This window comes from Anser anser, assembly GCF_964211835.1.
Source record: "Anser anser genome assembly, chromosome: 10".
Taxonomy (NCBI): Eukaryota; Metazoa; Chordata; class Aves; order Anseriformes; family Anatidae; genus Anser; species Anser anser.
In genome coordinates, this window is record NC_139730.1 from 9,038,228 (window position 1) to 9,063,400 (window position 25,173).

The window sequence follows — 25,173 nt, forward strand, 5'->3', positions numbered from 1 at the left end:
GAACAGGTATGTTGCAGAGCAGTGCTTACACTAGGCCAATGACTTTTTGGCTTCTCAAAAGCCTCCCTGCCGGTGAGGAGGCTGGGGGTGCCCAAGGAGCTGGGAGAGGACAGAAGAAGGACAGCTGACCCAAACTGGCCAAAGTGACGTCCCATACCATGTGGCGTCGCGCTGAGCAATTAATATGGGATGGCTGGCCAGGGTAGGGGGGGATTGCTGTTCAGGGATAGGCTAGGCATCGGTCAGTGGGTGGTGAGAAATTGCATTGTGCATCACTTGTTTTGTACACATTCTTATAACTACTAGTATCATTATCATCATTATTATTTATGTACCAGTAAACTGTTTTTATCTCAACCCACAAGCTTTTACTTTTTTTTCCCGATTCTCTCCCCCATCCCGCTGCAGGGGGCAGGGTGAGCGAAAGGCTTTGTGGTGCTTAGCTGCCGGCCGGGTTAAACCACAACATCCTCCAAATGCATTCTCCAAGGAAATTTGAATTAACTGTCAAAAAGCTTCACATTTGCTGAGAAATTTCTTGTTCAAGCAGAGGACTTTCCCAGTTTCACATTGGACTGATGGGTGAGCCAGGAATTCCTGCAGTACAGGCAGAAGCCAGTGTTGACCTAGGCAATACCTTACTTGCTACGTTGGGTAACAAGCAGAGCCAAGAAATTTTGCTTTCCCTTTTTTTTTTTTTTTTTAAGCTACAAAACCAAAATCAAAAACCAAAATCAAAACAAGGATAGTTTAGTTTGGGTTTTGTTTTTGAAGTCAGAAAGCAGTTTCAGTTTTGCCCAAACTGATACTAAGTCCCTGTTCCATATCATCTCTCAAAAACCGTGTGGCAATGAGTGTCCTGGGGGTGTTGCTCTTTCAGTCACAAGGGTTGTTTGGATGCTGGGGTCCGAAGTGACCGCAGCAGCAGCGTTCGGCTCTCCCTGGTCGGATGCTCCTTGACTTGCTGCATTTGCTTCTTCCAGGTTTCAAACACCATTTGTGCTATTTAGACAGTAGCAGCAAACAACAGCAGAAGATGCTAACCCGCCTTTGCATTTCAATCTGAATTAGGTGCAGTGTAACTAACATAGAGCTCAGGGAAGAAACACTGAAGAGTTTGATTTTTTATAGGAAGTGGATTTGCTAGGTTGTTCCCAAAGTCCAGTGCTGTTAACACAATGTGAAATTTAGATTGTATTGCATGAGTACAGTATAAATACTGAACGAGTATTAGAGACAATAGAAAAGGGCGAAGGAGTACTAAGTTAGAGAAGAGCCTACAAAACGAGTAACTAGTAAGTATGCTGTTGTGCTTGGCTCATTTATATGTATATGGCTAAATCAAGAAAACATGCTTTATACGGAACAGAAGAAACCTAATGTGCTGTTTATTGACACGCGCACCGAGTCACTGGTAATAAAAACAAATGAAACAGTGTAATTAGCTTTCACGTTAACAACAGGATTTAATGGGTGTTTATTGTCCACAGGGTAGTATTTAGAAAAACTTCCTCATAGATTTGCCATGATTAAATTACCTCCCATAGTTCTGCTGGAAGAGCATGCATTTTGTGCTTGCAGAACAAAGAATGTCTATGCATTCCAGGGGTAATTTTTTTTAGGATTTTTCTGTCGACTAAAACAATGTGAAAAATCCATGCCTCTATAATGACCTGAACGAGCAACTTTTTTGCTCGTTACTTACGGTACAAAAGTGATTCTGTGTATTATGTATTTTTAGATAGTAAGGCTAGCAAAAGGCATTTGAGCATCTGCTTTGATCTGTGTGGTGCAGGCCACAGGTTTTTTTCCAGTTTCCCGGACAATAGTAACTAGTGCCTGTGTAAAAGTATTGTCTAGAAAAGCAACAAGTCAAGATTAAAGGCATTAAGGAATGGAAAAAATAGAAAAAAAAAAGTCACTTTAGTGTCAGTAGCTTGTTCGAGTGGTCCCCCACATTCCTATCAGTTTGCGCCTAGTTTCTTGTTTGGCTTGGTCTGTATGTTTGTTTCTTAGTCGTTTGACATTTCAATCAAAATCTAGATCAAAATTTTTAAGAATGTTTGGATAAAAATCTAAAACTTAAGCCTAAATCTAAAATTATGTCCTAGTTATCCAGAGTTTTGAAATCCACAATCTTGCTCTTTTGCAACATCTCATCTACTGCAGCTGCCTGCCTGTTAGGTGATTTTTCCTTTGGAAAGAAGTCAGAAGCATGCAGAACTGCAACCCCTGTCAAGTATTATTTGCACATATCAAGCCTGTTAGTCCAACTCCAGTCTTATGCCAAAGCTCGAAGATGAGGATAACTTACAGGGTTTTATATCTCCTTTAGTATCTGAGCAAAGAGTATCATAGCTAGAGTGTGCTACTTGCACATTCTCAGGTCAGAAGTAATCTTGCCAGTTGTGACCAAGTGACAGAAAGCAGCCGTTAATGGAAGGTGCAAAGCATTCAGGTAATTTCTCTGTAGGAACAGAATTAAGTAATGGAGAGTGCAATCCTCAAAAGACAAAATATTTGATCACAAAATATTCCTGTTCCATTTTTGTGAAGCTAAAACCTTTAACTGAAGTGCTTTACAGTGATTCAGATCTTCTTCCTCAGGCAAAACCAAATAGCCAAAAGTCGAGTCTTCTGTCTTACGTTGTCTAACATTTGTAGAGCACATTTAGGTGAGCTGCTGGGAATGGGCTGGAACGACATCAGCGTGCCCGTCCTGCCCGAGCCCTGCACTGCTCTGGTTGTGTGGCTCTCACACTCTGCTGTCCCGGCTCAGCACTGGGACAAAGCTGGGTTTGTCTTTCTGCAAAGAGGCGTACAGATCTGCGCTCAGACAAGCGAGCTTCTCAATGACCTAACATGGGGATGGTGCAAGTCCAAAAAAGAAAGCATAAGTTCACGTTTTAATAGCAAAATTCTGGTATTAAAAGACTGGTAGCAATTTTGCCTTTCATTTCAAGAGGGTTGTTTTTTATATTGGATAAACTTTACTGCACAGTGGGTTCTTGTGTTGTCATTTTATTATGGTAATTTCAAAATTTCCAATAGAAACAAAATGATAGTCTCTGCTTTAAAATAAATAAAAAAATAGGAGCTTTGAATTTATCTTTTCAGAATTAAAAAAAAAATAAAGAAGAGGGTTATATTACAACTATATAAAAGATATGTATGCTTTTATAAATAGTATTTTTGCATGTAGAATATGAATATGCCTGACTTACCATAACCTGCGTACTGTCCCTACAAGTCTTCATCTATAGAAAATATCACCATTGGTTATTTATCACAACTTCCAAAGATCTTATCTGTTGACCCTGGCTAATTGTTGTAGTTAAGTAACAGTGCCTGACACTAAACACAAATCGAGTGCGTTGCAAGGACCTGCAGTTTTCAACACTGAGGTTCTTCATTCTGGCCTACAGCCTTCATATTTATTTGCTCTGGCAGTTTCTTCTGAACTGTTTTTCTGTTGCTGCTGCACATTTAATTTCTCCCAAGTTCATATAATTGGATTAAAGCTATTACTTCCAGTGATTCTTACCTCATTTAAACAACTGATTTATTTTTTTTTCAGTTCTGATTAGCATTAATATGAGACTTGTGTTTTCTGTAGCATTTCTCAAGACAAATTGATTTTAGGTAATGCCTTGATTTTAGATAGTAGTACAAGTAATTTATCTCTTGATATTCACTTCCTAAAAAGCTTCAGAAATTAGATAGAATCCGGACTTGGATCCTGAGAAGAGTAGCACCAAAGCATGTTAAATAGGTGTTACTACAAATTCGAATTTATGCAGTTCGAGCTCAACATGTTGTTGCATTCAGTCTCAAATTTGATGGCTTTTTTCTTACTGACTGGCATAATTCTGCATCATTGTTACTGGAGTTTTACTGGTTTACTTCAGCAGACTCAGGGAAGGAATCTGACATATTCATCTTAAACTTGAGGAAGATATTCTTGGAGTCTTCATAGTGAATTGTTAAATCCTGCCTAAGGAAGTTGTATTCCATCCTCCATCACTTACCCACCTATATTTCCGTGCTATCACAGGAACACCCTTCCTGTGCACTACTGTGCACCACATTCCTGTGCTGCAAGCTTTCTCAGTGAGAAACCTTAAAAATCAGATGAATCTCACTGAAAATGACTTAAATCACTTGAGAGACACATCAGTCAGAGTATAAAATAGAAGAGCATGGCTGTTCTTTTTTTTGTATCTTAACTGTTTTTTTGTAATGAAGTCATTTTGTCTCCTTTGCAGACAACTTCAGCAGCAGCAAGCAGAACTTGAAGTGCATCAAAGAGACGGGCTGTCATCCTATGACTTATCACAGGTGAAATATCTCAATAGTTTTTATTTCTGTGTCTGTGATTTTTTAAAATGTAAAGCAGTGGCAGATTTCAGCAAAATTAAAAATGCACTGTGACTGTCCCTGGATTCCTTTTTGTCAAAGTAGCTGGAGGGGCTCATCTTCCTCTGTGTATCTCAACAGGTGCCTGTTCCAAGTATACCAACTAATGTCCATGAGGGCGGAAAGTCTGTGGAAAAGCCTGATGCTATCTTCTCCCAGGAGAGAGATCCTAGATTTGCTGAGATGTTTGCTGGAATAACTGCTTGTAAGTGAATGTCTCTGGTGTTTAATTTTTAATACTGTGTTAAGTTTGGTTACATGATGTGGAGCACAGCCTTGAGAGATCGAAGAGAAAATATTACAAGCAAAGTCAATTTGCAAGGCATTTCCTAGAATTTGTCTTTAGTTGATATTTTCCCTAAAAATGATGAGGAGAAAATCTTGAGGAATGAAGAGCTGTTGTTTCACCAGAGCTGCTTATTTCTGGTTCTCTTTTCATTCCACAGGAGTACCTTAAACAGTGCTCATAGATACTAAACATACCGAGCAGAACTTGCAGTTTCTAAGAAAGTTTTTTCTTAAACAGCAGATGTGAGTTCATCTCTCTAAGTAGACACGGACTAAGAAAGCTACCAAGCAGTCTCAAGATAGGCCTGCAAATTTTATCATATCACCAGCTTTTGCATTGATGTTTTGAGGTGCCTATGCTGCCTTGAAATATAGCAATATCCTTGTTCTCTGGCAAGCTGAGGCATCTCCTGTCATGTCTGTCTGGAGTCCTTGCTCTGTTCCCCACAGTTCTTCAGCCTGTTGGCAAGTACTTGTAAGAGTGATACGAGAAACAGTAAGTTCTTCTATATTTCATGAAAATTACTGTGAGGACAGAGTCCTCACCCAGTGCCCTTGCTGAAGGATTTCGCAGCCCTGTTCCAAGAGGTAATAGCCAATTTGTCAGCTGGACAGACGTAGTCCCAAACTCGCCCCAGGTTATGCTGCCTGTTCCCTAACAGACAGAAGTCATCGAGAAGACTGGCAGCTGAAAGGGTCATCCGAAATGTATCTGTAGGAAACCAGGCTCATTACTTCCACTACTCATGGAAGAACTTGTAAATTGTTTATTGTTCTTAACTGTCCTCACTGAAAAAGAGAAGTTTTTACATTTGTTTTAAATAAATCAATGTGCAAGTGTCACGCAGCGCATGAAGGAAACAACCCACAGGGTCTGACTCCAGGGGTGCTGGGAGGTGACCTCACTGCATTGGTTTCTTATGTCTGGCTTGGCCATTTCAAATGGAGAAGGCAGTGTAATTGCAGGATAGTCTTGAGACTCTGTCCTCCTGTTGCTGAGACTTCTCTGTTATTCCTGTTCATCCTTTTCTGCCTACTCTAACAGTGAAGTCAACAGCTGAGGCCATAAAAGGGGTCCATTAGAAGGTAGCAAGATTCCAACCTCAAACATCAGAATGTGTTTTTCCGAGCAAGAACATCTTGCTTTTTGGCTGCCTTATTGGCTCTTTTTCAGGCACCTCTCAACTGTTTGCAGGGAGGGGTTAGGGTTAAGGGTGTAGCAAGCTGGGAGGTTATGTTCTTGGAAATGCCATTTCTCTTTTCATTCTTATCAATTTACAGGCTATGCTTTTTTTGGGACATTCACCCTGTCTGAATTTCTCATGGGAGCTGTGATCAAGGTCTTCTCTGAATGATAAAAAGAGATGGTTCTCAGTTGGAGATGAGATAGTCTGTCCAAAACCAATATTGACAAACCTGCATGCTGCCTGCAAGACATTTGCATTATGTTGATACCAGATCTCATGCTCTGCTATGTTCTATAAAATGACGGGTTTGACATTCAAGGATTGTTGCTGTAATCACATGCAGCAGCCACGCATAATTAAAAAACCTAAAGTGGGGGTAGGAGGGCTTCACGCATTCATGCAGGTGCCTTGAGGCACGGGGTGGTGCAGTTCTTACGGAGATGTTTATTCTACAGGCAGAAACACCGGTCCTGCTCAGATAAGTGTGTGTGTTTGACCAGTAAAGGGACTGAGTGCAGGGAAGGGGATTAGAGAGAAACAGGACTAAGGATGCAGGTAAAGCATCAAAACAAAATAGATACTTTATGTTCTACCAAAGGTGAGAGAGATGAAGTAGTGTGTAGAGACCTGAGTGGAAATAAGAGATTTTAAAGCCAGTTTAGCTGCTTGCAGCTAGTTTAGCTGTTCCCTTTGTCTCAGTCTCATCTGCAGCATGGACCCGCTAGCTGCCGTGGCAACTCCTCTCTTGAGGAATTTGAGTTCATTTAGGGCATTCTCAAGGTCGTTGTTCAGACATTTTCAAATATCTAAAGTAGCTGCAGGATTTTGGCTCAGTCTTTCCAACCCTGAGAGCTTGGTATCTTAGAAAAGGGTGGCCTTAGGAAATGGGAGATCTCAATGACATCACTGAGGGAAATAAGGCAAAATCTGTCCTTCTTCCTGATGTCCTTATCCCAACCCATTTTCATTTCTTCTCTCTTACCATATGCACAACTTTCTCTAAACCTTGTCCTCATTTCTCCCTGCTGTTTTTATATCAGAGTGTAGGTTTGCAGCCCAGACTCACAGTCTAAGCAATATGTAGCCAGTTAGGAATTTCTACTCTCTTCTGCATTAAAGAGGAAAGCAGTGCCAGCTTGCATCAGTGGCATACACAGCCCTTCTCTCATGTTCTTGTGAGGTAATTTGAGGCGACTTCTCCCTTTGGGAAGGTGAGCTTAGATACTTGTTAAGAAAATAGTGTAATAAAAAGTTAAGTAGCAGAGAAGAGCAGATGTGTGTTGGAGAATTTTTGTAAGCCAAGCTCACGGGGTCGCTAAATGCTAGAGAAAATTAAAAAATACTTGGAATACTTGTGAGTTGAGTGGGCCTCGTGTCCAGGAGAGCACCTTGTGAAACGAGTGGGTGTCTGAAAAGAGCAAAGAGGAGAATGAGGAGGCAGACTTGATTTCTAGGCCTGTCAGAGGTGCACAGCAACAGATGGCTGCAGTCATCAGTGAGTTGTGGGGCGTTTTGCACCCGAAGGTGGTAAGGGAAGATGGGGAAAGTGAGTAAAGGGGGATGGAGAGGACCTTTCAATTATTTTAACGAAAGTAGTAGTAGTGAGTTTCTCTGGCCTTTAGAATAATCCAGTGCCATAAAATTAACTTAAGGGACTAAATGGCATTGTTTGTTGTCTAATTCAATTGGAGATTGATATCCAGTTGCCACATTAAGAGTAGGCTATGAAAGTTAATGACATTTCTATGTGCATGTTATGTACTATGCTAGCCTGTCTTCCCGCACCCCTGGGATGCTTGCATCCTATTTCTTGGCTCCCTCGAGCCATGTATAGGACAGCGAAATCCACAAGAGACCAGTGTTATGCCTTGCTACAGCTCATCCGCATGAGTCTCGCTCATGCTCAGAAGCAAAGAGCCTCCAGACACCTGTGAGACAGACACAGGTGGAGGCAGCAGGATCGCCCCGGTTAGCTGGTGACCTGGGGTTTGCAGGAGTGCCCCCAGGCTGCTGGGAGGGTTGGGTACTCCACTCCTGCTGTCCCTGGAGCAAGCGGACTCTCAGCTGGTTAGGGCAGGAGCTTTCTGACACCGTTCCTTCGATCGTTTAACCCACCTGGGTGTGGGCCCTCACTACAAACACCTGTGCTGGCAGCAGTGGCACTGTGGGGGCTTCTCCTGGTGCCAGAAACAAACCCTTGCCTGAGGCCGTCCTGAGGCGGACCCCAGAGGTGCACGTGCATCAGGCTTTCTGCAGGCCTGGCTCATTTCATGCGCCATCCCTCCGTTCCTCTTCCTTTATTCCAGCAAATCCACGTTCCCCTTCCCAGGCAATAGCTGGGACTTGTGTACCCATCGCTCCCCCCTCGGCCGCTGCCTGTGGCTCCCCTCCTGCCTACATGGTCTGGAGCAGCTTCCAGCGGGCACAGCAAAGGTCTGGACTGCGTGGCCGGGGGGCATGTACCAGTGCTATGTTCCATGCAAACAATAGCATTAATGAGGTACATCCTGGAAGGGGCTGTGAAGTAGACACAAACCAGCTGTGGCTCTAGTTTCATATTGAATTGTCATATGGCCCTTTTGTGTCATTCCTAATGTATTCCACAGGGCCTTTTCATAAAGGTTTAAGAAGAGAAGAACAATCCCTGCTGTGTGTATACATAGCAATTTTCATTAAAAAAATCTCTAAGCTTTTCTCTTTCTGTGATTTGCTTTTCTTTTGTAGCAGATAAAAAAATGATGGCCTCAGCATCCACAGCAGGAAACCAGCAGCTTTACTCACAGGGAAGCCCGTTTCAGCCAGGACATTCAGGAAAGACTTTCAGGTACTGTAGTCCAGATCCTGAGCATATCAGCTGGTGACTGAGTGGGGGCTGTTCTCTTTCAGTTTGGTGGAAACTAAACTGACCGATGGTGAGAGGGCTTTCTTTACATTTATGAACTTTTCTTTGCGTATGTTTCACTCCTACACGATGTCTCAGCACTTGGGCTAGGCTTACAAGCTGCGAAGATTTGGATCTCTCTGTTAAAAATAGTGACTGGTAAGTGCAACTGGAAAAAGCTAAGAAACAGCAGCAAATCATGAAGGGAAGCAAATCTGAGAGGTGATGGGGAGCCTCAGAGATCCGTCTGAGGAACATTCACCTAACCTGGGAAAGTGCAAGGATTTGTTGTGCACTTCAGGCTGTCAGTACGTCTGCAGGCTGCCTTGAAGGGCATCGTTTTTCCATGATCCAGCCTCATGTGGACACCACTATTAAAGGGAGCAGAGGAGCGCTTCATCATTAGTTTCTGATGAAGCCTGGAACGCAGGCATGAACAGTTTCTTAAGGCACCTTCCAAACATATATTAGGTGGTGGTGTAACACTTCCTGGGGTATTTTTGAGTTATTCAGAGCGCATGTTGTTGCCTACCAGCTGGCAATACAGATTTGGCTAGTAGGAAGTTTCAGAATTTGCATGCTCTTCCATTCACTTCTTGAGAGTGTGGTAACAGTGATTATATTTACCTTATTGTCCTTCATGTCACCATTCTGCAACTGTGACACTGAAGTTTCATTCAGAGGCTGTTGATTCCAGGAACTAGAAAACATCTGCAAATTATAATTTTATATAAACCATTGTGTTCTTAGAGTTATAATTGCTAATAATCTCAGTGGGGAGAAAAATAATCCCTCTGCTTGCTTTGTCCAAGTAAAAACCAAGAGTAACTTACAATACAATACTTTTCCTGACAGTGAACTGAAATGTCTTTTAGTTGGATATTGTATATTAGTGGATGGTTGACGTGCCATCTTGGGGTTTGGCATGTGTTTTGTTCATTTCCTTTGTTCATTCCTGATGTTTAACTGTAGCTTTATTTCTCCTGTTCTATTACATCGAGTAACAACACGTAGACCAGCATTTTTACCCTTGATGAGCTGTCCTTCCTGAATGCTCTCCAGGCAGATCCATTAGGTTACTGAGCCCAGCAGCCTTTAGGCACTGTTTTTTAGACTCGTGGTTTCAAACTGTATGTTCCAGATGCTGTCCAAGCCCTTCAGACGATGTGACTTGCCAGTGTGGCTGAGAAGGTGTTGGCATTAGGGCCAGCCCTCACGAACAGCTATTGTGTGCTTCCAGAGGTCAGCCAAAGTTAGATGGACTTTCTGGTTCACATTGCCCACTTGGGAGACTCTGTGCTAGTAAAAAATAAAAATAAAAAGTAATAATAATACAGACTCTGCAAGGAATTTCTAGACACGCACTTTTAGGCAGCTGAAGACAGGATAGCAAATCCCATATTCAGATGCCTGCCACATTCTGCTTACTACTGTGGGAAGTATTTAGTCAGTCTTCTCAGAGGATTCAGATTCCCGTATCCTCTTTGCTCAGCCTGGTTTACTTCTTTTCCCAATCTGCTCCCTTCTTTATCTGTAAAATGATTGTGAAAATGGACAATAGCAATGACATAGAAGAAAGATTGAACTGTTTCATTTGATGTACAAAAGCATTTTTATATGTTGTCTTCATTTATATTTATTTAAATATTTATATAGAATATGTAAATTTGTGAATATACATATATACTCATATACAAACAGCATAAATGCATATTCACAATGTGTGGTTATATATATTCAGTTGTTCAAGTGTTAAAGTCCTTCATAATATTTTCTTTCTGATTAGAAATGTCGGGGAAAGTTCTCTGTAGCAAAATTCAGCAATTAGGAAGCACTAACATATAAACAAATTCTTTTGGAAAAGAGTTTAATTCCACATGTGTAATTTTTTAATTCCACGTTAATTTCATTTTTTCTTGATTATTGCTTTGCCTGGATATATAGCTACATATTCTTTTTTCGCATTAGTTGACAGAAATGTGAATTAAAAACTTCAATTTTTTATGTATAACACACACTTCTTCATTTGCAAGGTAGGAAACAAATAAGGACATATTTGTAATTATCTTTTTGTGCGTCTTCATTTAGGATGGCATTTCAGCAAATGCTTAAATACTGTTGACTTTTAGCACAAATTCAAACTGAAGTACCTGCTTGAATACTCTGCAATCAATTTTTTTCAGTGCATTAGATGAACTTGGATGGAGCTAAGTGTTTATGTACAGTGTGCTAGATTACATTTTTTTCTTGCAGGGGATTATAGAAGTCAAATTCAAAATAATTTTGTCGTCTGTGTCTATTTGAACCTTCATTTTAGAATGCCAATAATCCTGATAGTTTTCTAGTGGTTCTAATTATTTTTTTAATTAATACAGGATGAGCAATTACTTTTACTGAGATGATTATCAGAATTTCAGTATCTGGAATGCTATTTGTGCGTTGAGAATATATCCTACAAGCTGGGCACTGTTTCTGTTTCTTTAGTTCATCTGTGGTACATGTGCCTGGTGTGAACGACATCCAGTCTTCTTCATCAACAGGCCAAAATCTGACACAGATATCTCGCCAGCTAAATCAGAGTCAGGTGGCCTGGACAGGAAATCGCCCACCATTTCCAGGACAGGTATTGATTAAAGCTGTTCTGTTTTCACGGTCATTAGAGATTTGCAATCCCTCTTCTTTTTACAAAGGGATTAGTAAACTCCATTTATATTGTGATTAAATGTACTGTGTTTGGTTCTCAGAGGGAAATCTGTTCCTCCACTTCTGTTCCTTGACAGGTTATAATAATTTGAGACAGCAGCCCTATGTGTAACTGCATTTAGTTTGTAATAGTGTTCATAATAGCGACAGTCACTGTACTGACATAAATCCCAGTAGAGGTCTCAGTCCTGCATTTATTTGTGTGTGTGCACTGAATGAAATAAAAGAGGACAGCCGCTATGCGTTAGGATTAAGCTCACTCCTTCTTTCTTTCTTGAACCAAGGTCTAGCCCCCAGCAATACTACCCACAGTTAGCAGCATTATCTGGAAGTGGCACATACAAATCCACGCATGAATTTGGAGCAGAGGCTACTTAGTCCATTGCCCTTCCATTAACCCTGCCCGGTGCAGCTCACAGCGTGACGTGTACTGGAGGAGATGTGCTGGCACATCTTTCTATGAAATACCCCCTTCAATAACATCAGGGCTACCTTAACCCAGAAATCACCTCTTGTTCTAGGTAACAAGAAATAAATGTTTCAGAACTCCGTTAAAGACAAAGAATATAAAATTACCATGTTTGATCCATTATTTGTGCTGTTCTTAATCACTGACTTTCCTTTGTTTAATAGGCTAGAATGGCACGGTGGGATGGGCACTAAATATTTTTTGTGTAGCTGAGTTACTTCCACATTAGTCACATTGATGCTGCATAGCCCTCGGTGTGCCACGGTTATTCTGTTACACCTGCTTAACAAAATACAGTTGTAATGTTGACACTTTTTTTTTTTTTGGAACGATATGGAGGATGCTAAAAATGATGTAAAAAAATTACTCATCTCTCTTTCTGTCCAAGTCAACGGAATTTATATGTGAGCATGAGGAAATTGGAATTCATTCATCCATCCTAAATAAATAGAGTTAAGCCTTGCAGAAGTAACACATCATGCTCTCATTGTCGTTGTGGAAGCCTTTCGAAATGTACGATGTATTAGGTTTGGAACTGAGCTGAAGACTTAATAGCATCTCCATCATGTTATATGCCTGTTGGGATCTCTCGTCCTCCCCCAGGTCCCTTGCATTTGTCTAGGAGAGTAGCTTCACTTGAGCGCATTGATTGCCAATAAAAGTGCACATCATTAAAAGTATCTAGAGATGTAATCACCTTTAACTTCTATTTGTGGAACTGATTAGGCAGTGAGTTTTTCTTGGAACTGCTGGATTTGTTCACGATGCGGGAGACGGGAAAGAGTTTATAAGCAGATTTTATCTGTAGCATTATATGTTGTTTTAGCACATGATTTTGGATGAGACACTTCACCTCCCTTAGACTCAGCGTACATGTCTCAAAGCAGTCTTGCGGTGTTTAATCATTTGTATTACATTCTTGGAGATCCTATGACAATGCCATTATGTAGATGAAAATGACACCAAGTTGTTTTTTAATACCCTTGAATTAACTTGGCTGCGCAATTAGATCAAAGTTAGACTGTTTATTCCCTCCTCCCAGGACTGGTGATTCACACTCCCTCCCAAACCTTTTACAAGGCAAAATAACTTTGCTCCTTGTACTTCTTAGGCAGGGAGAGAAAGCAGCTCATGAGCTTTTGAAACTTCTTTGGCCAATTTCTCCCAAGCACTGAAGACTCTAATCACCTGAAAACAATTTATATTCTACAAGGCATTCACATAACTGATTTTACTGTGGCACTGCAAAATCAAAACATAGCAAATAAAGGTGAAGTCTTCATAGCTGTTCAGTTTGAGATTAATCCCCATGATAGAGACGAAGGAAATCATGTTTTTGCAAGTAGCTCTCTTATTGAGTACATGCAAGTTAATAAGCAGGAGAGCTGTGTTAGTTTATAGCTTTGTTGTGTTCCTTATGCAGCAATAAGTTGGCTTTGACAGAAATTAAACATGGCTGAGATGGGGATAATGTGCCTGTTTGCATCTGCAGAATTTATTAAGTCTTTGCTTTGCCTTGTTAAAACGTGAGTCTGCTGTGCTGCTCAACAATAAAACTCATTCCTTTCTTATTCCCTTATTCCTCAGCAAATTCCTTCTCAGTCTGGGAAGGCTCAGTCATCTCCCTTTGGGATTGGAACGAGTCACACCTACCCAGCTGATCCATCGTCGTACAGCCCTCTTTCCAGCCCTGCCACCTCTTCTCCAAGTGGGAATGCCTACTCTAGCTTAGCAAACCGAAGTGCAGGGTTTGGTAAGTTTTAAATGAGGTAGCACAGAAATGCACATAAAAAGGAAACTCTCTAGTACTAACGTAGTTTAAAATCCTCCAACCTTTTCTTTTGGTGAGTTGGTTGGGAAGCCCAGGATGTAAAAGGGTTCTGCTTTCTCCTTTTGAGCATGGTGGACTGAGATGACATGGTCCCTCCATGATACCTCTACTCTACTCTACATTTAGTAGACTTCAGAATGTTGTGACGTTTTGTGATATGAGGGTACTTCTTTCCCCCTGTAAATTGTGTCATGATAGATTCAAAAATTGCTTACATCACTAGGACATGTCCTCCCAAGCTGTGGCCAGGAGGCTCAGTCTCTTTTCACATTGCTTTTCATTGCTTATATGGAATGTTCAAATTTACATTCCTTCAATTTTTCAACTTCTCTGACTGCATAATATCATCATGTCCTTGTCCAGAGATGGCTTGCTAGAGTGTGGCTGGACACAGGATTTTCTGTACCTACACTGCTGCTAACCTGATCAGAGAAGGTGCCATGTTTTGAAATGGTTTTATTTGCCAATTATATCGTCATTCAGTGGCTTTCAGACTGTAATCTAGTGGACGATCCCTTCTTGAAGATTTCTGGACCCAGCAGCAGAATAATATTAAAGAGTAAAAAAATTATGGATCTATCAGTGAAAAGCACAGATGGAGTCCATGAAAGATGTTGCTGGCTGATAATAATCTGCAAAAAGCATAGGTAGCATCATGCTAATGTGTGTAATTTTCTCTTCTCTCTTGAGAATACCATGGAAGCAGCTCTGCTGCAGATCAGCCTCGCTGCGTGCAGACCTGCGCTGCATTGCTTAGAACAGTACAGTGAAATGGAGCTCTTCCCACAGAGCTTATTCATGACTCCATTTTCATTTCCACTAGGCTTTGTACATTTGTTTATGAGACAGCCTTGCATTTCAGGCCTAAGCTACTTGGCAAGAACCCTTTCACCTAATGAGAAACATTACCTGACCTACATCAGTTTGGATGCTATTAATAACACAGCCTTCAGAAAGACGAATGTCTTCAAGCTCTGGCTGGCAGTAACCATTTTGCTGAAAAGAAGCATCATTTGCCTCACTGACTTAATTTCAACGTATTCTTCTGAGAAAACAAATGTTGCAGCTTTCTTTTAAAGGGTAACTTAGATGAATTTTATTTTGGCCAATAAAGTGACTGTAGGATTTCTGAGTCAGCTGAATTATTTGTTGTAGTAATGTCAGTAAGGGAAGAACTGTAATTATCTACTTAAGATGTGATAGAAATAGGTCACTACAGCTTGTTTACTCTCCTGTAAAATGTTCGCTTTATCTGTTTTGCATGGCTTAGCTGGTAGTCAAAAAGACAGGATTAAGCATGCGTTCCTTTATTTTCTAAAGCAATGACTATGGGATAGTGATTGATTTGACATTATAGGATCTGGTTCTCAGAGATGTGACATAACGTGGTGTGTGGAAATTTGGTATAGGAAATTTGGCACCCTTGGCAGAGAGTGCTGATAATCTGGAAGAACCAGATCTACGCAGCTTGGTTCTTTGCAGTGTTGGGAAGACAGGCAAAAAATAGTAGAAATAGCTATTAAAAAAAGAGAGAAAGAGAGGGGGAAAAAATAGAGGAAAAGTGTAAGCCTGGCAGCAAGCTTTCTAAATAATTCTTAGAAGGAGATATTGTAAATAAGTAAAAGAAAATTATGCAAAAAAAAATTTAAGCTCAGGACCAACCTGTAGAAGTACAGGGTAAAATGAGTTCAGCTAAGTGTGAGCTGTGATCGTGCTCATGAAAAGTGTATGTGTAATAGGTGATTGAATTAATGTGTGTGGTATCATGTTTTTTTCTGGCATACTGTTTAGAAAAAATATCTCCCCAAAGTCATCATTTTAAGTGTATTTACCATAAAACCTTGTTGTTCTCATTACTTTCTGTGAAATTTAAATGGCCTCAGACATTTAAGAAGCCATCAGCACATGAACAGGATGATAATTTGCTATAGACTGCCTGTTAAATAAATCATTTTGCATCTGTAATATTGGTGGACATGACAGCCCAGCACAGCACTCTGCATTTAGTGCAGCAGTGTCCGCATTTAATACGGCATGTCTGTTGCCTGTTGATCTTACTGATTTTACATCTGTTCACAAAATCTGAAAGTGTGCTTCTCAGATAAACAGGTAACTGAGCACCCACTGCTACAGCAAGGATTAGCTTTAAAGAGACAACATTTGGATGCTGCAGTTTGTTTAGCTTTTAATTGAAATGGTAAATATTAATGATTAGTAATAGCCCATTTGTGCCTACAAAGCTGTAGAGGGATGCTTGAAAATTGTCTTCCATGCTTGGCTTATGGCGTCACGGTGCGTTTTGCTGTTAATAATTCATCTGCCATGTCTGTGCAGTGAGGGCAGTGAGCTTTGCTCTTGGGTTGGCACCTACCCTGCCGTCAGTGCTGAAACTGCCTTTGGCTTCCACCCAGCAGGGGCAGGGTGGCACTCAGGGTGCTTTTTCGGAGAGGCATTTCCGAACGTGGGCATCAGCGGATAAAGCTCCCAAAGCAGGTCACTGTTTTGAAGGAGCTGCTCTCTGATTTCTGCCTTTTCTCCCCTCCTCCAGCTGAAGGTGGACAGAGCAGCGGCCAGTTCCAGGGGAGACCATCCGAAGTCTGGTCCCAGTGGCAGAGCCAGCATCACAACCAGCAAAGTGGGGACCAGCATTCGCACCCGCAGCCCAGTCAGACGGAGGTGTTCCAGGTGAGGAGAGCTCAGTGAGCCCAAAGTCCCTCTAACAAGTTCTCATTGCCAGTTTGAATAACCATGGCTCTTGATGAGCTGGGGGGCTAGCAAGGCAATTACCTCTTGCTGTGTGCTGCTGTAGGTTTGCGTTGCTGGTGGCTGGTGTTAGCTACAACTGAGATAGTTCTGTTTTTTGCCAAAGAACAGCATCTTTGGTGATTTAAAATATTGCTTTCCCTTCTTTTTTCTGCCTATACTTAGAGCATAGGTATTTTGCAGAGAAGCCATAAAATAGTTCCAACTAGAGTGTCTTCCTTATCCTGGTGCTGACCTCTGAAATCCCAGTCAAGTCCAATTAGACATCAGTCTAATTCAGGATAGTTCCAGCAGGAAAGGAGTCTGATGCTGCATAGAAGAAAGCGCCCAGTAAGTTTTTGAGGCTAAATCCATTCAGATATTCAGTCTTCTTCAGCTACCTGATTTTGCAACATCAAGTATTATTTTTGGCCTTCAACAATGGATGGAGTGGTCTTTATAAGTTGGCTTATAAGGTTGCTGTCCTTGTATAACTTGTTTTTAAATTAAATGAAGACAGCTTGCAACAAAACAATGCAGATAAGTACAAAAAAAGACAGCTCAAGCCCCAAGCAAGGTTTAGAAGTGGGGCACCTCATTATCGTATTTGTCTGCAAGACTGGGCTCGTGCTCAGTTGCTCTCAGGAATGCTGCAGAAGAGGAATTAGCCTGAAAATGTTCCTTTGTGAAGCCATGGTTCATTCACACAGGAACAAATAACGTCACTGCATCTAGAATAACTACCTGTCTTCGTGCTGCACGGCCAAGGCAAGATAAATCTGTTATATCTCTCTATAAGCAAAGTATAATCACTTTGCATGTATTTTAACCCAAAAGCGTCTTCAGGATAATTCCAGTGGAGCTGATGGCAGCGTAGTTCGATTGCCCGCAGAGACACAGGGCTCCCCGCAAGCAGCATCTTGCTTTTGTGTCTAAGGCAAGTGCTGTGTCCCAGCAAATGTTTTTTGAAATTATGGGGAAGGAGTGCCAAGGATTAAATGGGAGAAAGGAAGAATTAGACTCACCTGCACAGTACTTGGAGGGGAATTTGCATTTGGAGAGATTTAGGGTAATTACTGGATGTGATGAGAAAGTTGGATGAGCTTCATTGAAAGGCCTCCAAGAAGCTGCTTGGGCTGTTTGTGCCTGAAGCCAGCCCTGGGTTAGCTGGACATGAGGAGAGAGGCAAAACTCGAAAAAGGAGCTACCCTGCCAGTCTTTACCTGAGGAGACTTTGCCTCAGAGGCCCCAGCAACAGAAATGCCTTCAAAGGGATGGAAATTTAAGCAGGCAGGGGCAAACGAAACTTCCCTTTGGCTGGGAAGGAATGTGGGGAAAGATGAAGGCTGACCCTGGCAGCTTGGAAACTGCCAGTACTGTCCACTGCCTCATTCTCTACTGCTGATGGCATGCTACGGAGACCTCAGTTGGATTTTAATCTTCCTTTATTTTGGGGCTACTGCTCAGTACACAGCTGCTCTCGGTAGTTATTCCTTCACAGAGCAGATCTGGTGAGCTTTCTCATTTGTTCTTTAGATTTTGTTTTATTGTAAGGATCCATCCATGGCAAAACTTGGCTTTGCAGTAAGGGCTTATTATTGTAAGGACTGACAGGAAAAGCAAGCGTAAACTCTGGTTTTCTCAGCAAGGGATGTCTTTTCCCTGTGGCTTCAGTCTCCGGCGGAGAGGAAAGGTTGAGTATTTTTGAAGCCTCCTGCAGGGACCTCACTTGGCTCAAGACACGTGGGAGCAATTACCATGAAATCCCATTTCTTCTGAGAAGTTCCTGCCATTTCCTCTGCCACTGCGTGTGCAGGAAGGCTGCTTGGGCAGCTTGTCAGCCAGGGTGGACATCCAGGCTTCAGTGTTCCTCAGAGGACGAAGAGCAGTAGTATGTTCACTTACAGAGTGCTACTTCCCAAACCAGTGCTGACTTAGCAGAAGCTCCTTTTGGTAGGATGCAGGAGTGTGAGAGATGTTGAATATTTCCCATGTAGTGCTGCCCTCAGTGAAGCCAGAGAGTTAGCTTCTCTCCATGTGTAACTAACTACCCACTGCACTGGGAATTGTCTCAGCCTGGGACTAGTATGGGACTAGTATGGGATGGCTCAGCTGTGGTTTACTCAGAGGAGCAATCTGAAACTTCTGCACTGCTGACATCCCACATCCAGCTCAGAAAAGCTCCAGCAAAACAGTGGCACATAAACCTTAGCCCAGTATCCTGCAGAGGTCTGGTTTTATCTTATTTATCTGACCTTTGGCCTTTCCTGGTTTTACACTGAAGAGATGAAGAGGAAATGGTTTGTGTCTGGGTAACATGTGAGAAAGTGACACTTTACTTTGATTTTTCCTTATCGTGCAGGACATGCTGCCAATGCCGGGGGATCCGACGCAGGGTACTGGCAATTACAACATTGAAGATTTTGCTGATCTGGGCATGTTTCCACCATTTTCTGAATAGCTTGTGAAGCAGAAATGGAAGCTCTTCTCCAAGGCCCTTTCAGTGTATTTTTGGCTCTGCTTTTTCTGTGTTGCATTTCTGTAGAAGCTACTAAACCAGAAGACGCATTTCTCATATTTCAGATAGTGATGTAGGGCTTGCTCTTACCTCCTTGGGGTGCGTCAGTGCCAACAGAGGAGCTCCAGGTCGTTAGTGTTCATTGACAGCTCCATTATTTTTTTTAATGTCATCTACCTCAGAGATCAAAAACTTTGCTTGATTGAAAAAAATAATCTCTGAGACTTAAATATTTGAATGTGAATGATACCCAATATTTCCTTTTGAATGGTAATTTTTAAATAGATAATGAAGTAACAAAGACTAACAGAGAAAAGGTAAGGTAATGTCTTGTTACAGTGCCTACCGCTCAATTTCGATGCCTTGCTTTAAGCTTAAGTTTCTGGAAGCAGACACAATATTCTGTTTTCTTTGATTCTTGTAGTTCTTAGGTCACTTTAAATGTGAGATTAAGCAACATAATGTAGGCCTCTCTCACCAGAAGATTCAGCTCCGCCTTTTCTAACTTAAACTTGAATGTGTGTACATTTTGGTACTTTATGTATATCTTGTGCTGTATGAAGTGATTTCCTGTACTGGTTTCTTTTGCCTTTAAATAGGGTCCATTCTGGAGCGTACTGAGAAGGCTAACAATATGTGGAGGATTTAGGTATTGGAGGAGTCTCCATCACTTCACATAGTGTTCTTACTTTTAATTCAGGTTGTTCTCTATTCAGAACAAGCATTTACTTACATAAGCTATTAGTCTGGTTTTGCACTGAATTGAGGCCTATAACTCTATACGTTTCTCACTGGCTGCTTTAATTTCTATTGTTCTTGCTTTCCCAAAAATATTGCCTCATAAAAATGACTATAAACACACCAAGATCGTAATTTCTATATTAGCTGCATTTATTTTCTGTGAAGTACTTTTTATACTGTGAAACCTCACATTTTAACAGTGCAAGGTGGTGGCCTATTACAATGAAATCATTCAAGCTCATTTGCTGCAAGCAGTGAGATGGTTTTGTAGTGTATAATTTTTTTAGAGTGAGTTGGTAATAGATACCAGTTGGACTCCTGTCCACTGCGTACACGATGATAACTTGAATTTTTGCTTGGATTCCCAAGCAATTTCTTCTGTTAAACCCTGTTAACCCTATTATGTTAAATATGGGATTTTCACCTTACCAAGTGTTTTGAGGACTCTGACTATTCTGAATGCTATATACTTTTCCACAGAGGTAAGTGAATCACCTTCCTCCTGAACTAGTCATTTACCACATACACTCATCAGAAATGTGGTAGAAAGTTCTTTATTTGTTATCTCATGTGCATGATGAGTTACAAGAGGTTGGGTTGAAAGGTCAACATTTTTATCCATTCCTTTGGGACTGGAGGAGAAGAAATGGCTCACAAAGGACAAGGAGCCCAGAGTTCCTGCGTACAGGGTTTCTGTGACATTTGAGGTTGGAAGGTGGTAGTCAGCCTTCACAGAGGGACAGGGTCAGCTTCCTAAAGCCTTTGCATGTTCAGGAGCCGTTACGGACCTCAAAATAGCAACCCCAGGGCATAGCCCCCCATCTAGAAGATCTCAAAACCCACAGCAATTCTTAGACTTCACAGCGCCCTTCCGCTGGGAAGGGCCGCGCTCGCTACTGCCGGCCATTTTGCCAGGCTGAGCAGCCAGGCCTCCGTTCTGCGGCGTGCCCGGGCCGCAGGCCTCGTGCTGAAAGGCCCTGCAGGCTGCCGGGCCACAGCCAGTGCCACACAGGGACACTGCTTTAACGCTTAGCCACGGGGTGCTTTTCCATCTGGATTTGCTTCCCCAGCCCTCGGGTAGAACAGCATGTAGTTTTCGATGTCCAGGAAGAGCCTTTCCTGCTGTTTCTCTTGGTAAACCTGGGACCAATCTCTTACTCTACGTGCAAGTGGGGTTAGGGACTCTTTTTTTAGGATTTTTTTTAATGTATCTAGATGCAGTACTGCAGAGGCCTCAGGTCTCCTGGTCTGTACTTGCCTGACCAAAACCATGCTGAAAACAAATTAAAAAAAAAAAAAATCATCTCTCTTCTCTCCCGGAGATATGGAAAATACCTTCCTAGGTAAGCAAGCCATGTGCTTATGCACTATTCATTTAAATACATGGATGTTTATTCTCTTGGAGCCTTCTCCCTTTCCGCCCATGCTGCTCAGACAAATGACTGCTCACTGAACTAGATAAACAAAGCTCTGCTGTCCTCAGAGTGAAATTCAACAATTTCTGTAAAAGGTGCATAGATGCTGTGCAGGCTGGAGGGAGATACAGTCAGCATCTGCATGATTGTATAATTAGGAGCATTCTGTAGGATCTAATCACAAGGGAGAGAGCAGTAGATGAGCAGCTTATATTTCTGTGCAGAAGACACTTGATAAATTTCAGTTCTAGATTTTTTTTAAAAACATTTGTCTATAAAGTGAGAATGAATCAAAAAATGCTGTTCCTCTGTTTCATTTAACCTGACAGACTGCTCTATTTATAATTTATTTTTGTTCCTGAATTCAATTTAAAAGTAAGATCTGTGTAATTTTCTTTTTTCTAATATCAGCAATGATAACTTCCTCAGTGTATCATGTTTTTTATACTACTGTTGAAGGCTTCTTGTGTACCGAATTTGACTGTGCAGTTACAAGTGCACTGTTAGCAGGATTTCAAGCACGTCTCCCCTTTTTTGTTTTGTTTTGTTCTTCTACATACAGTATTATTTTTTTTTTAAGCCAGTATGCCAGAGGCATCAGAGCATGGGCTGCTTCTTATCTTGTAGAGCACCCCTGCCTTCCTGGTTGGGAAAGGGGGTGGCTATTCTGTTATAGGGCAGACCGGAGAGCACCAGGTTTGGGTTTTCCTTGCAAGCCTTTTTCACCCTCGTTTCTGGTGTGCCATCCAGATCCAGAGCTTTCTTCTCATTTCCACCCTTCCTTACCTGCCAGCCCGGTCCCGGCCATCACATCCTTGTAGCACCTTGCCATGCACAGGTGGGGAGGTGTGGGGCAGCCCTTCCCGAGCCAGCGAGGAGGGAGCGCTTAACAAGCTTTAAGAGTTTGGCAGCTTCGTGCTTCTGGCCAAGTGAACAAGCGAGCTCAGCGCCTGCTGCTGCTGGGCATCCTGCGCTGCCCTGGCTGCGTGCCGCCGTCGTGTCAGTGGCTAGCTCCTCTGCAACAGCCTGGTCCAGGTTCTTGTGGCACAACGCGCCGTGTCGCCTAAGCTGTGCTGTACCTTTCTGTCACGTGTTTGGTTACTAAAGCAACTTACTTATACTATAGCTGAAGTTAGAAAGTGCATTTGGAATGCTGACGTCTTTATTACGTGCCGTTGGTGTAACTTTGCTGGCGCTTTGGCTGCCGGTTTCCAGAATTTCACAGGTGGTGGATTTCTTGTTTCTTTTGTGGTTTTTTAAGCTGGAAATAAAGCTGTGATTTCTGATCGAACTGTGTTGCAAACACAGTGTTTCTTGAAACTGAATCTTTTGATTTTTAAACTGCAAGTAATAATGGTCCGGGTGAGTTATTTCCATGAGTGGGCATGTAGACTGAGATTTTAGATACTAAAATATTTACACTCGTTTATTCAAACAAGCAATCCTGTTTAACAAGAGGGACTCCATCACATTACTTGTTACAAGTGCTACTAGCAGTACCAACGTTTATGCTTTAACCAGATAGTTCCATTTGTAGCTTTGTTGCTTTTTTTTTTTTTTGAAGTACAGTATGAAACTGTAAATACTTCTTGCAGTACTGCCTTTTTAACTCTTAATTACTTTTGGCACAGTGTTAAATAGTGTTGGATTTACCCAATTGCTATGACATATATTTTTATACATAGGTGTACTCTTTTTTCGAGAATAATACAGCCATTTTGTCATTAATGCCTTATCAGTGTCATACTGCTGTTGCTCTTTGTTTGCAAGGTATCGAGTGGACTAATTTCTAGTTCGGATATTTTCACTTTTCCTGGCAGTGCTCAAGTTTGGATTCAGGTGATTTTTTTGCCAGAGTCACATTTTTCACAGTTGTTGGCTGTGAGAAGAGGAGAATGCGGCCTTTGTTTTGTTTCTATTAATGGAGCAAAGAAAAAGCGATGGCATCTAATTGTCTGTAGAAGGTCAGTCTTTTTCTACTTGACACCGGAGTGTATTTCATGGAACTGATGACTGGGCACTGATTACTTTGTGTAGATTAATGGTCTTTAAAAAAAAAATCTCAAAAATGGGCTTCTGTCATGGTTAGGCACTTGGTTACTTATCTGTTTAAACTCTTCATATTGATGTGAAATTGTGCTGTGGATAAAGTGTATTTTGTACTTCTGAATGTTCTATATTTATGACTAACAAGTACAGAATCAGTTGTGTGTATGTATAACTAATAACTGCCTTTTTAAATTTCATTAAAATAAAAATGTCATGAGCTGTTGTTACTTCCTGTCTTTTTGTAAATAAGTAAGAGAGGCTGTTGGGAATCTTCAAGTAGGAATTAACCCTGAATGATAAGATTAATGCAAAAATCAGAAGATCAGGCACTGATCTTTTCTTTGAAATCTGCTTCTATGGTGTGTGGTCGTGCATGGGAAGGTCCCCTTTCCTTGTACAAAGGCTGTCCAGAGGGAGAGGAATGTTAGTTTGAGATCTCAAGTTTTGAAAGAAGTTCCAGAAAAGCATTAATCAACAGCCCTGTTCTGCTGGTCGTGCTGAGGTGTGTGATTTGGTATCTGTATTGTACAGTGCTTCATTAGAGCACAATTGATTTAGAATTGATTCATAGTCTGTGGCAATTTTTATTCAGTCTCTGGGGTGGCAACACAGTGGTTTCTTTGTCCACCTTTCGGTCTCGTTATTCAAAGTTGAAAAATACTTCTACCCTTCCCACAAACATTCTGGTGACCTTTCCAGACTTTCTTATGTAAAGTGCATTTGCCTTTCACAGTGCTTCTTCTTCATTGTATTTATACTGTATTTCTTTGTCTGCTTGGTATTTTGTGAGCGGGATTTACCTTGCTAATAAATCCAAAAAGCCGATGCCTTAACCACTGCAGGGAGCTGAAGATGCTGTGCTCCAGGGCATGAATTCCTCTTTCAGGGTAGGTGGTGTTTTCACAGCCCACGCTCCTTTTTAAGGGCTCTGCCTGCAGAGAAGAGGCATGAGCCCTGCTGGGGACCCAGCGGGGACACCCATGGTCAAAGCAGGGCACTGGGATGTCCTTAATCAGATGGTGGTGATGAGGACAGGTTGAAAACGTTCCATTGATACTGTTTTGCTGTGAAAACTGGGTCTTCAGCAAAGTGATATTTTTTTTCTTTGGTAGTGTCTTTGATAAATGGATATGCCCAAAGCCATAAACCCCCAGAAATGGTTCAAGCGTTTGTCATTGCAGCTGTTTGTTGCTTTTTTGTTGTGTTTTAGTAGGCTTTTATTTGCTTTTGGAAGAACATTATCCAAGTAGAAAGGAGCACACACAACGGGGCGGTGCAGCACTACCAAGCAGGGTACGGTGTGGCTGGGCTCTTCCAGGATCCCTCCTAGCGCTCCTTTTGGATTGATGGTCATTAACCTGTACTCTCACGTGCTAAATCAAGGGTGCTGCTGGGCACCGTGATGACAACTGGCCGTAGAATTGCTGGGGACTGTTACTGTTGGTGTGGAATCTGGGTTTGGAGATGCAGATATGGAAGGGAGCCGCCAGATGTTCAGTGCCAGTTGCTGTGGCACAGCGTGGTGGTGGGACAGCGTGGGAGAAATCAGGAAAGAAACACATGAAAGCTGATGCACAGGAAAGAAATGAAGTTGAGTATATCCCTACGCTTACCACCTTTGGCTCTATAAACTGGCGTTAATGACTCATAAAAATGGCTTAAGTCTTCATTAAGATGATAGAAATATATTTTTCTTAATTTTTCCGTGGGAGCTAATTCTTAGCCACATTTCCATCAATATACCATCATAGTTCAGGAAGTATTACTCATTTTCCCAGTTTCTCTCCAAGTTGGATATAACGGGGACAGATACAGATGAATTCTTTCATCCTTTTTCACCAAGTTTCTGCATATTCCTGGTTGGAAATACTTGGCAGCATCTTTCTTCAATTTTCTTGTTCTGTCCCACATAAAATGAAACAGAATCACTTGA

The 25,173-nt window shown here is 41.7% G+C and overlaps 1 protein-coding gene across 8 annotated transcripts in view; it reads left to right on the forward strand.

Moving 5' to 3' along the window:
• The window catches only part of ARNT2 (aryl hydrocarbon receptor nuclear translocator 2), a 107,435-nt gene extending 83,968 nt beyond the window's left edge, over nucleotides 1-23,467 (forward strand). For 6 of the 8 annotated variants that reach the window (XM_083851288.1, XM_083851291.1, XM_083851290.1 and 3 more), the window contains 7 exons: nucleotides 4,266-4,338; nucleotides 4,498-4,621; nucleotides 8,616-8,715; nucleotides 11,257-11,395; nucleotides 13,532-13,697; nucleotides 16,324-16,460; nucleotides 18,880-23,467. In XM_083851288.1, the coding sequence (XP_083707414.1) occupies nucleotides 4,266-4,338; nucleotides 4,498-4,621; nucleotides 8,616-8,715; nucleotides 11,257-11,395; nucleotides 13,532-13,697; nucleotides 16,324-16,460; nucleotides 18,880-18,978 (838 nt within the window). In that variant the 3' untranslated portion in view covers nucleotides 18,979-23,467. The remainder of the gene's footprint in view (nucleotides 1-4,265; nucleotides 4,339-4,497; nucleotides 4,622-8,615; nucleotides 8,716-11,256; nucleotides 11,396-13,531; nucleotides 13,698-16,323; nucleotides 16,461-18,879) is intronic. The other 2 variants (XM_083851287.1, XM_083851293.1) reach the window with 1 other exon arrangement.
• Nucleotides 23,468-25,173: the final 1,706 nt, after the last annotated feature.